Source organism: Triticum dicoccoides, chromosome 6B, assembly GCF_002162155.2.
Source record: "Triticum dicoccoides isolate Atlit2015 ecotype Zavitan chromosome 6B, WEW_v2.0, whole genome shotgun sequence".
Classification (NCBI taxonomy): Eukaryota; Viridiplantae; Streptophyta; class Magnoliopsida; order Poales; family Poaceae; genus Triticum; species Triticum dicoccoides.
In genome coordinates, this window is record NC_041391.1 from 719749438 (window position 1) to 719761794 (window position 12357).

Here is a 12357-nt window from a genome sequence, read left to right on the forward strand (position 1 = left end):
GAAGTTCCACCACCGCAAGCCTCTGTAGCCACGATAAATCAATCTAGGCCCTCTCTGGCACCCTGCCAGAGGGGGCCATCATCACCGGAGGCCATGGGGAAGGATCTTGGTGGCGCCGGAGTGCCATCGGGAGGGGAATCATTGCCGCGGTGATCGTCTTCGTCAACATCACCATCCTCATCTCTTTTATGCGGTCCACTCTCCCGCACCCCGCTGTAATCCCTACTTGAACATGGTGCTTTATGCCGCATATTATGATCCAATGATGTGTTGCCATCCTATGATGTTTTGAGTAGATATCTTTTGTCTTTGGGTTGATTGATGGTCTAGATTGGTATGAGTTGTATGTTTTATTTTGTTGTTGTCCTATTGTGCCCTCCATGTCACGCAAGCGTGAGGGATTCCCGCTGTAGTGTGTTGCAATACGTTCATGATTCGCTTATAGTGGGTTGCTTGAGTGACAGAAGCATAAACCCGAGTAAGGGGGTTGTTGTGTATGGTATAAAGGGGACTTAATATGTTAATGCTATATATGGTTGGGTTTTACCTTAATTATCTTTAGTAGTTGCGGATGCTTGCTAGAGTTCCAATCATAAGTGCATATGATCGAAGAAGAGAAAGTATGTTAGCTTATGCATCTCCCTCATATGACATTGCAATAGTGATTACCGGTCTTGTTAACAATTGCCTAGGACAATTCTGCACACCGACCCATCGTTATTCCACACTCGCTATTTATAATATTTCATAATATATTCTAACTTTATGATAACAACACGTACTTATATATTTTAGATCTCCGATATCATGCAAAGTTATCCTCTGCATACCCACAATGTAGTTTTATTCCTCGTTTCTAGTTGGAAGCAAACGTTCGGTGTACGTAGAGTCGTATCAGTGGCAGATAGGACTTGAGAGAATATCGATGTTAACTTTAGCTCCTTGTGGGTTCGACACTCCATACTTATCAGTTCCACCTTTGGGAATTGCTACGATGATTCCCTGCACTTGGGGATTATCACCTTCGACCCTGCCGCCCATGGTGGAATTATGCACCTCACCATCTTCTCTTCGGTACGCCCCCGTCCTATGATGGCTTGCGTATTTTCGGGTGCCTTTGCTATCCTAGCACTGCCGACACCGCTCCCCACAAACTTGCACCCTGTTCTGTTGCTTGCATCTTCATTGGCTACCCCTCTAACTCCAAGGGATATCGGTGCTACGATCCCGTATCCCACGGTGTGTTCGCTTCCCGGCATGTTTACTTTGATGAGCATGTGTTTCCATTTCAGCAGGTACCCCCGGTTGTTCCTCCCGGCACCGATGATGCGGGTTCTTCGACTCCTCTCTTGGCCCGCCCCCTCGCTTTGAGGCGTGCCCCTCGCATGCGGAGCCCCCTTCGGCAGCGGCACTGGTGCCCCTGGCACCCCCTCCTCCCACGGCCCTGTCGCCCGCGGCCTCTGCCGCCCCCTCGGCGCCCGCGCACCCCTCGGCCCCCTCATCACTGACGCCTGTGGCTGATCCGGTCACCCACGCCCGTACGAATGTTTTTCTCTCGAGCTCGCGCTACACCTCGAATGACTACATCCATGTGGTGTCCACCTCTACGCCACCATTGCCGACCTCCGTTCGAGCCGCTCTTCGTGACCCGCTCTGGATGGATGCGATGCAAGAGATGTTTAACGCCCTGCTGCGCAACCGGATGTGGCAGCTTGTTCCTCGTCCCCGGCACACCAACATGATTACCGGGAAGTGGGTCTTCAAACACAAGCTCCATCTTGATGGTACCCTTGATCGCTATAAAGCGCGCTGGGTTGTTCATGGTTTCTGACAGCGTGCTAGCATCGACTTCACCGACACCTTCACTTCGGTCGTCAAGCCCGGCACGATATGCACGTTTCTCCACCTTGCGGTCTCCCGTGCTTGGCCGGTGCACTAGATGGACGTCTCCAACGCCTTCCTCCATGGTCTCCTTGAGGAGCAGGTCTTCTGCCAGCAGCCCATCGGGTTTGTTGATCCGGCGGTTCCCGACCACATGTGCCTGCTTTCGTGGTCCTTGTACGGACTCAAGCAGGCTCCACGCGCTTGGTACCAGCACATCATAGCGTTTCTACACCAGCTTGGGTTCCGCTCCACCCGCTCGGACGCATCGCTCTTCGTCTATCACCAGGGCTCCGACGTGGCCTACTTGCAATTCTATGTCGATGACATCATCCTGACGGCTTGTACGGCTGGTCTTCTTAGTCAGCTCACGGCTCGTCTTTGCGCTGAGTTCGCCATCAAGGACTTGGGTCCTTTCCACTACTTCCTCGGTGTTGAGGTGGTTCGCCGTCCGGATGGCTTCGTTCTTCATCAGCGAAAGTACGCTCATGAGCTCCTGGAGTGCGCTGGCATGCTTAACTGCAAGCCCTCCGCCATGCCTGTTGATACGAAGGCCAAGCTTTCTTCCATGAATGGTTCTCCTACTTAGGATGCTGCTTTTTACCGGTCTATCGTTGGTGCTCTCCAGTACCTCACTCTGACTCGGCCAGAGATCCAGTATGTCGTGCATCAGGTGTGTCTCCATATGCATGCTCCTCAGGACATTCATTGGGCCGCTGTCAAGCGGATTCTCCGCTATGTCTGTGGAACTATGGATCTTGGCATCAAGCTTCACACCTCCGCCGACACCGCCCTCACCGCCTACTCCGATGCAGACTGGACGGGCTGCCCTGAAACTCGTCGCTCCACCTCGGGCTATTGTGTCTATCTTGGACCCTCACTCATCTCGTGGTCATCCAAGCGGCAGCCTGCGGTCTCTCGTTCCAGTGCTGAGGCTAAGTATCGTGCGGTGGCCAACATCGTCGCCGAGTGTTCGTGGCTTCTCCAGCTGCTTCAGGAGCTTTTCTGCCCTGTTGATCGTGCCACGGTGGTAAACTGCGACAATGTCTCGGCGGTCTACCTCTCCGAAATCCGGTGCATCATCGACGGACCAAGCATATTAGTTGGATATTCATTTTGTTCGGGAATAGGTGGCCCTTGGCCATATTCGAGTTCTACACGTCCCTACTTCCCAATAATTTGCAGATATCATGACTTAGGGCGTGCCTACGACACCATTTGAGGAGTTCCGGTCCAGTCTTTGCGTCAGCAGCGGTGCTGCCTCGACTGCGGGGGGCTGTTGAGTATATGTGTTGTGCATATCTGTGTATTGGACCCATGTCTTAGTTCCTTTTATAGTTGAGGTCGTGGCCCACCTCTTGTACATCATATATACGTGCCTTTGCATATGAGCAATACATCGTGCAAATCCCATAACACAGTTATAATGAGAGAGATGGAGCAGTCCTTAAGGAACTTGGCGTCCTCCGCGGCCAGTGGTGAATTCACGCCTAGCACGCGGAAGCCATTCTCACACGTGTAGGTGTCCAGTGCCACGGCGTTGAGGTTCACCGCCACCTTGAAAAGGAAGATGTATCCCTAGCCTCTGCGTCTGGACGATGCATGCAGCCATTTTATTAATTATTTACAAAGATCGTACGAAGTAATACATCTGTACGCCTGAAGCCACCATCCAGGCAACAGTTGTTGCTACTCCTATCCCTTTGATGAAGGGGTGCCGAATGTCCGAGCCTAATACCAAACAGACATCGCACCAAAGTCTAACATCTAACGCCGGATGCCCAAGAGTAGCCACATACCGGGACTGGGTCAGACACCAGTCCGGCGCACTCATAGGGCGCACCACATGCGCACCCTGCAAGGCCCGACACCATCGTCTTCCATCGATCCATCTTCAGGCCCGACATGCATCGACCGTGTCAGGCCTCTCTGTCATCGACGCCACCAGGACGCCAGGTAGCGTCCTCCTCCTACGCAAGTCCATCCCCACACATCGGATGCCGAATCTGCACTGCACCACGCCGTCGAGATCCATCACCATCAATGTGTTGGATGAAGCACCGCTCCACCAAAGTTGCGGTCCACTGGTTCCTCGAGTTCGTGCACACCTCGGAGAACGACGACCCCAGGTGAAAACGACACAAGAGCACCGCAGTCTTCCGATCAACTGATCTAGAGTTTCCCCCGGAGGTAGCAGATGTTGGCCTAGAACTTCTCCATGATGATGCCTCCAAGAAAGGAATGACATCAAAGAACGTCGCCATCATAGGTCTTGGCATCTAGCCGAGAGCAGGTTTTGACCGAGATTTGTTCGAAGAACTCCATCCAGCCTTTTGTGCACGGATCGCCACCTTCTATTTCGGGGAACATACCAAAAGGACCCAGCCACCACCGCCTGACCGGCCACGGCACCACCATGGTGCCAGAGCAGCCGGTTACGTCAAGCCCACCACGCTAGCCTGCCGTCGCGCACCAGATCTGTCGGCCCGCCTAAGCCCATCTGGGCCCGGCGAGATCTGAGGTTCAGGCCACTGGCACAGGGGCGCCTCTGCTGGGGGAGGCCGCGCTGCCGCTGTCGCTGTCGCCGCATCCGCCACCGGGATCCCGCCGCACCGCGCCGCCGAATCACCGGAGTGTCCATGTCGCCGACGCCAGATGGAGACACCACCGTGCGCGAGGGAGAAGTCCCCGCCGCCGCCGTCACAGCCCACAGCCAGGGCTTCGTCGGCATTAACTCGGGCGCCGGCAGAAGGGAGAGATTGGGGCAAGGAGGCGTAGGGTGCGGTGGCGCAATCTCCCCCGTGTCGCCCAAGGCTGGCGATGCGGGGGTCGAGCTTTGTCAGAAAGGCGCGCATGGATCTTCTTGTCCTTATCTGACGCCATGTGGGTGTCGATTCGCTTGAGGGTGTCCGAGGCTGCTGCGCGGCTGATCTTTGTGGCGACGCCAAGGCCGCGGTTATTGGCGGTGGCGCTGGCTTTGTCAGCTTGGAAAAACTTGATGCAGTAATTGTAGCCGATGTCCTTGCGGGTTGTGGCGACGTACTTGCACATGTGATCTAGAGTGGAAGCGCTGCTCGAGACGAGGATCAAGAGGATACAACAGGAGAGAGATTGCCAATGCTTCCTCATGGTTTGTTACTTTGTGCCACGGTTACGGATTGCCTTAGCTTGATTGATGAGTATCTGTTTATGTATGTATATGGTGTTTGTTTGATAATAAATCGTATGAACTTCGATGGTGAATATATATAGCCCTGTTCGTACGTAAATATGGAAATACTTGAGTGGTATTTTTTTTCCGAGAAGGAGTGCTTTTAATTACTTGATTGGTATATATTAATCTTTGGGAGCAAACCGATTGAAAAGGGCAAGTATAATGAATATATGTTATGTTTTGCTATTTATAAACAAAAACAAAATCATTTTATTCCTTTTCCATGGACCGAATAACCGTCAATATCTTGTTCCCAAATTGGCCAAGGCAGGCAGACAAATGCCTGCACAATTTGTGTCTTTGGTGCACATTCACGTCCTGGCAAACGACAAGCGCCTACATGGGATGGACGTGACATGCAGTGCTCCTTCTTCTTAATCTGCAAGCATGTAATTGTTGCTACTGCAGCATCCAAATTTGGGAGCAAAGCAACGGATCCAGTCACAGGAAGCAAATCAGACAAACTCCGGGCACATGATGAGCGGCAAGTGCTGAAGCCTTTGCCTGGAACGAACCGAGGATGAAGACGAAGCCATGTCGAACTTGTTTGGGCACGCTGTGGCTGCGATGGAGAGCCATCTCTCCTATAAATAGCCGGCCAGACCAAGGCAACGGCAGAATCCTCAACGTTCGACTCAAACGGCTCCCTGTCGTCGCACACCTTGACGGGTCAACTCCGGTGCCGTGTACACTCGTCTATGATTATATGCTGTGCTGCACTGGTGTACTGCTCGTGTATGTGTGCCCGCAGAGTTTATTTAAATAGCAAATACGGAGGATCGGCAGCCGACTCTGGCATAAATACGGTGAAAATACGGACGCGTCTTAATGGCTTGCACCGATCGCAACGAGCGCAAGCCACCAAAGACCATTTTCGTATAATTAATGGTTATAAAATGCATGCAGGGTCACCGTCGTCGTCGAGCAAGGGCAAGCCGCTGCAGTGGATGTCCTGCGTTAGCGGTTCGCGGTCCTACGTTAGCGGTTGGTGCCATAGCTGTCCGGCTCTTTCTCTGAAATTAGTTAGCGTGGGTGTATCTCATCTCATGGCATCATATTTCGTAAATAATCATGAGCGTTAATTTGTGATTATGCATTCATTCTATCACCACAATTATACGCGAATTGTATGCCATAGTTTTGATGATTGCTATTTGCATTCACCACAAAACAAATTCAGTATAAAGAAATTCAAAATCACGTGAAAGTTATGTATATGCTAAGTTCATTGATCTAAGATTGTGGGTTCAAAGAGTTTATTGATCGATCCAAATGATCATGGACTCCTAGCTAGAACTGTTTGCCAGATTCACACATCCTTGGCTAGCTAGCTACAACAACGAGCTCGTTATAATGAGAGCAATGGAGCAGTCCTTAATGAAATCGGCGTCATCGGCGGCTAGTTGTGAAGTAACGCCTAGCACGCGGAACCCTTGCTCACAGGTGTCGGTGCCCGATATCACGGCATTGAGGTTTGCCGCCGACTTGAGCATGTTGACCGCGGCTGAGTACAGCACGCGGCAGTCGGAGAGGCGCCCATGGACCGTCTTGTCCTTCTCCGAAGCCATGAGGGTGTCGATGCGCTTGCCGATGTCCAAGGCTGCTGCGCGGCTAATCTCGGTGGCGATGTCGCCGAGGCCGCGCTTGTCGGCGGTGGCGCTGGCGTTGTTGGCCTGGAAAAACTTGATGCAATAGTCATAGCCGATGTCCTTGTTATTTACGGCGACGGTCTTGCAAGTGTCTTGTAGAGTGGAAGCGCTGGACGAGACAAGGGTGAAGAGGAGGATGACAAGACAGAAGGAGAGAGCTTGCCAACGCCGCCTCATGGTTTGTTTGTGCCACGATTGATTGCCTTGATCAAGTATTCCTATGTGCTGTTTATGTATAGTGTTTGGTAAGAAATCGTATGAACTTCGGTGGTGCATATATATATATACAGACCTGATCGTAAATATAGAAATGCTTGATTAGTATATCAATCTTTGGTAGCAAACCGATTGAAAAAGGCAAGTATATATACTGAATGTTATGTTTTGCTATTTATAAATAAAGAAAATCATTTTATTCCTTCTCCGCGGACTGAATCACCGTCCAAATCTTCTTCCCAAATTGGCCAAGGCAGGCAGTCAATGCCTGCACGATTTGTGTCTTCAGTGCGCGTCCACGTCTTGGCAAAGGACAAGCGCCTAGATGAAATGCACATGACATGCAGTGGTCCTTGACTTTGGTATATGGGTGTATATACACCCCATTTGAAAATAAATATAGTAATTAAATTAAAAGTCAAAAAAACCAGGAAATGTTTTTAAAATAAACTTGACCTTCCAACATTGTACTTGTGAAAAAAATCTCACAAAAAAACCTTTGACTACTATTAAAAACAAATTTTAGGTCAATATAGTGTGAATAGTGACCTTAGTGAACTCTTTTTTGAATTTTTGTACAAAATTTTAAATTCAGAACATTTTGCAAAAAAATGAAATTATGGGGAAAAAAGAAAGAACAGAAAAAGGAAGAAAAACAGTAACAGGAAGCAATAAATAGAAAAAAGAAAAAACTGAAAAAAACAAAGAAATAAAAGTTAGAAATGATAAAACAATAAAACCAGGGCAGAAAACCAGTTTGGGAACTTTCTAGAACGTTTTCAAAACCGGTAGAAGAAAACAGTACAGTAAAAGACAAACGCTAGATAATGGGAAGTAAACCTGGGCAAACGTCGGGCCGGGCCGGGTTTCGGGCCGGGCTTGTAAAAGCCCGACCTTCATTTCTGAAGCCCGAGTCCGGCCCGAAGCCCAAAATACTCCATATTTTCAAGCCCGAGCCCGGCCCGAAGTCAAGCCCGAAGCCCGAAAGCCCGGCCCGAATGCTATTTTCTAGTACGCGCACGTGCAAGCCCGGCCCGAAATACAGGAAAATTGAAGCCTAAGCCCGGCCTGAACTATCTTTCGGGCTGCAAAACAAAGCCCGAGCCCAGCCCAAATGTCAAGCCCGGCCCGGCCCGGCCCGGGTTTTTCGGGCCGGGCTGCCCATGCCCGGGTTTAATGGGAAGCATCGACATTACAATGCAGTGAGCTTAATATAGGATTTTCCGGCAAATGCACTACACTCCCGGGTTTGGGTTCAGGCAGACCTGGCCAACGGGCCGTGGTTTATGGGCCAGCACGTGAGCACCTCGGCTGTTGGGCCGCCGTGACTATATCTCATTTATCGCGAGACTGTAGGATCTTTCGATGAAGCGTCTACGGTTATAGCATATACATAAGTAGAAAAAAAGGTGGGTTTTCACAGTGTCTTCCGGGTTTTATTTTGTTTTTCTTTTTTCTTTTTTCTTTTGATAGGTTCTTCTTCGATTCTTTCTTACTTTTTTTTTGTTTCTTTCTCGGTTTTCATTGCTTTTTTTATTTCCTTTCTTTGTTCTACAGCTTTCTTCGGTTTCCTTTTCTTTTCTTTATTTTTTTCCTCAGTTTTGTTTGCTTCTTTCCTCCGTTTTCTTTTTTTTCTCCTCGGGTTTTCACTGTTTTTCTATACACATCTTTGGTATATATCTAATACATTTTTTAATACACATTTAAAAAAATTCAGATACAAGATTAACATTTATGGTCAACAATTTGTCTAAACATATTTAACATTTTTGAAATGCTTAATTAACATTTTCCATAATGCTTGATTAATATTTATGCCAGGGGCGATGTCCTCGGCAATCTTCATGCAGGAGGATCCTGGTCAACACGAGCATGAGGGTGCTCATTTCCCGCAAAAAAAATGAGGGTGCTCATCAAGTTGCCTGCCTTAATTAATCAATCTAGGTGCCTCATTCGGGGACGAGACTTGCCTGCTCCCCCGTGTATGCCCATCTGTGCTCCCGCGTACGTGGCTTGATTTGATTGGAACAAAATAAGGTCCGGCCCCACCCCCTTAAAATCAGGGGGGGAGATGATTAGATTAGAAAAAGAAAAGGAAAAAAAGACAGCCGTAGGATAAAGTGGGAGCGCGGATGGGAGCATGGGGAGGGAGCAGGCAAGCCGGATCCTCATTTGGACAGGCCGCGTGAACATCATTAATTCGTGCATGGGCCCTAACCTCACCTCACCTCATCTCAGTGCATGGACAAGGACAACACATTATTGTTTGAATCTGGTCATTGGTTAGTGTCACCAACCCAGGCCCCAGCAGCTTGTGATGAAAATGGAAAAATGAGTATGTCTGAAGAATTTAGCAGGAGCAACTTACTATCTTTTTCTCCTCAATCTCAAGTAGCCTGTACCACTCCCTAGGAATCAATTGCTCATGTTTGTTTTTCTCCAGAACTGAGCGTAGCTCAGTTGGCAAGGCGCGGGAGTTCGCAGCTAGCCCATCAAGGTTCAATTCTCTGTTTGAGCATTTGGTGCTCACGGAGTTTTTTTTATATAAAAAAATGCCAATAGGCTAGTCTAGCCCGGATTGGTCTCGTTTTCTTTATGTTTGTTTTTCTCTCGTATCAATTCACGTTTCTGTGCTAGCTGTGGGATCTACCATGCCACCACTATTGCATGATGAATTTTTACTGCTCCTATTGTCCTACCACTTCACTTCATGTGGGACTTGCAGCATGAATTACTACTGATAAATAAAGTTGTTCCGCCATGAATCCATGTCACATGCCCTGCCTGCCACCTCTACTCCTCCTCCTATAGTACACTAGCTACGTACACATGTCGAGTGAGTGAGTCCTTGCAATGCTATTCATAAACTAGTGGTATGAGCTGGAACAAACACCATAGCCTAGGGCAGGCACCACGTACACAAGCTTTTTATTTACACCTGTAGGTATAGGTGAGGCACAGGCATAAGGCTTGCGCATACCAAAGTGTCCCGTAGCACCAACAAGCCAGCTATGGAATGAATGGCTACCCAACAAGAAAGAAGAGATGGGCGGATGTGCAACTGCTGCATGCTTCCCCCGTGCTTGCCAAGTGGAGAGAAAAAACATCTTTTTCCTTTCCCATTTGGTTGGTTGGCTCATGGCCACGGGCAGGATGTGTGTGCACTTTAGTGTCCATATGAATGAACACTCCTAGCTAGTAATAAACTGTTTCGTGCTTTCATGGCAAATTAGGGGGTGCAAATTAATTTTTTTTCTCGTAAACATGGATGGATTGGTGCACGGCCATGAGAAACTGAGCTAAAAAGAGGATGATATGTAGGGACAGACTAATTGTCTGAGCGAAAAGAGCAAAGCATGGCAATCGCACATATCCATGAGGAAGAGGATGGCAATTGGGTAATGGACTGACTGCAAAATAGCGTCTGGACTGACCGTGGACGAGGAAGAAGAGGCTGTTGTTGGGGAAGTAGTGGTATGAGTGATCTCCTAACCCAGAAAAAATGAAGCTTGATGAGGTCCTTGACAGCAAAATCTGAACTAAGAGTTGAGAGAAGTCCATCAGCAGCAACGTCTGAAGAACTGACAAAATGATATCATCAACATAAACCAGAAGTTACATAGTAACCTCGGGCGTTTTATAAGGACTAATGTATCAGTTGTAGATGGAACAAAGCCGTGAGCATGAAAACCTTAGGCAAGACGAGTATGACAGACACCCCTGCTTCAGGCCATACAATGCCTTTTCCAACCGATACAAGTGATGAGGACGACCAGGATCAATGAACCCCGGTGGCAGCCGCATGTATACTTCCTCATTGAACACACGATGAAGAAAAACATTCTGAACATAGTCTTCCTCCATGATCCGCTCTCCATCGTGACACGTCCGAGCATCGAGGACATGGCCACGCTCGGCTAGCAGGGGTCGTGTATCAGCTCACCGGAGGAGAGTGCTGTGGTGGTAAACGAGCACGCTCGCCGCCTTGAGATCAGAAACGAACATTGTCCTCATTCGCGAGACTAGATATTTCCATGCATATCCATTGTAACAAACCATGTTGCTTTTTTCCCAGACCCTCGAAGATGCCCATATGAGTAGGATGTGCATGTCCTCGTTCGTAGAGACGAGTGTGTGACATATGTGAGCGACTTCGTTTTAAAAAAGAAAGAAAAACGAGTGCTTTGTCAACGGCATTGGCATGTAGACGTGTTCGTAGAGGAGGAGGATTTTGCATCTTTCTATCTATCTACTTCCATGGCTCAATCTGATGACACAAACTAGTAAGTACTCCCTCCGTTCCTTTATGTAAGATGTGTTATTTTTGGCACGATGACCAAGGCGCGGAGGTATTAGGATAGAATTACCCTTGGCAAATTTATTGATTAGTGGCAAGTAAATCAGTGAGTGCAGGAAAGTAAGAGATACATGCAATCAAGAGAGAGATTATTTCCTTATTTTGCAACAAAGAAAGGTACATGCAATCAGGAGAAATATATTTTCCTTTTGCCGGAGGGCTAAAAAGGGAATTAGGAGGATTTAGAAGAAATGCACCTTACATTGTAGAATTTTATGAAAAAACAAATACACCTTATATAAAGAAACGGAGGGAGTAATTAACTACATGATGATCGATGGTGCATTTCGAATTCAAAGCTAGCGATCTACATTCAATTTTAATTGCAAAACATGTCCATATTTTTTAATTTTAATTCAGTGAAAGTACTATCCAAACACATCAGTAGTAAAATTACAATCTACTCCCTTCGTAAAGAAATATAAATGTGTTTAGATCACTATTTTAGTGATCTAAACGCTCTTTATATTGGTTTACCAAGTGAGTACTATGCATGCATGAAAATTTACTAGTAGTACTAGCTGTGTGTAGTGTGAGGCCAGCCAGCCAGCCGAGCAGGAGTAAGAAGTTTTTGACACAATAGTTATGGGACGGATGAAGTACATGCTATGGTGGCAACGATTACTATTTTTTGCAGATGAAAAAGGACCACTCCGTACGCAACGATTACTACTATACTGGTGATTAACAAGGACCACTGTCAGTAATAAGTCATCTGTAAATCTGTGGAGAGTAGGTACATGTGGCATTGTATCTTTGCGCTTGTCCCTAGCTTGTGAAGGCAGACATGGATATGGATGCGCACTGAAGAAATGAATTCTCCACTGTCTCGGGTTCAGGACATGTTGGCATTTGACTGTCTGCGTGCCTGCCTTACCCAATTCTGATTCTGGGAAGAAGATTTGGACGGTGACACGTCTCATATATACTGCATTATTAGTGCAGGGAAAAGGACAATGCATGCATGCTGCATTATTTGAGTCTGTCAATTGAAAACAGTCTTATTTGTGGCCATTGCTAGCTAGCATGTGAAAGAAAAT

At 47.9% G+C, this 12357-nt stretch overlaps 2 protein-coding genes across 2 annotated transcripts; both read right to left on the reverse strand.

Annotated features, from left to right (window-relative positions):
* Nucleotides 1-3126: 3126 nt before the first annotated feature.
* Nucleotides 3127-5010, reverse strand: LOC119321673 (putative invertase inhibitor). The gene is made up of 3 exons (XM_037595253.1): nt 4717-5010; nt 3280-3459; nt 3127-3183 (listed from the first exon to the last, which is right to left on the reverse strand). The coding sequence occupies exons 1-3, from the start codon at nt 5008-5010 to the stop codon at nt 3127-3129; spliced, it is 531 nt and encodes a 176-aa protein (XP_037451150.1).
* A 1416-nt stretch (nt 5011-6426) lies between these two features.
* On the reverse strand, nt 6427-6921 carry LOC119321674 (putative invertase inhibitor). Its single transcript, XM_037595254.1, has one exon. It carries the CDS (start codon nt 6919-6921, stop codon nt 6427-6429), a length of 495 nt encoding a protein of 164 aa, XP_037451151.1.
* Nucleotides 6922-12357: the final 5436 nt, after the last annotated feature.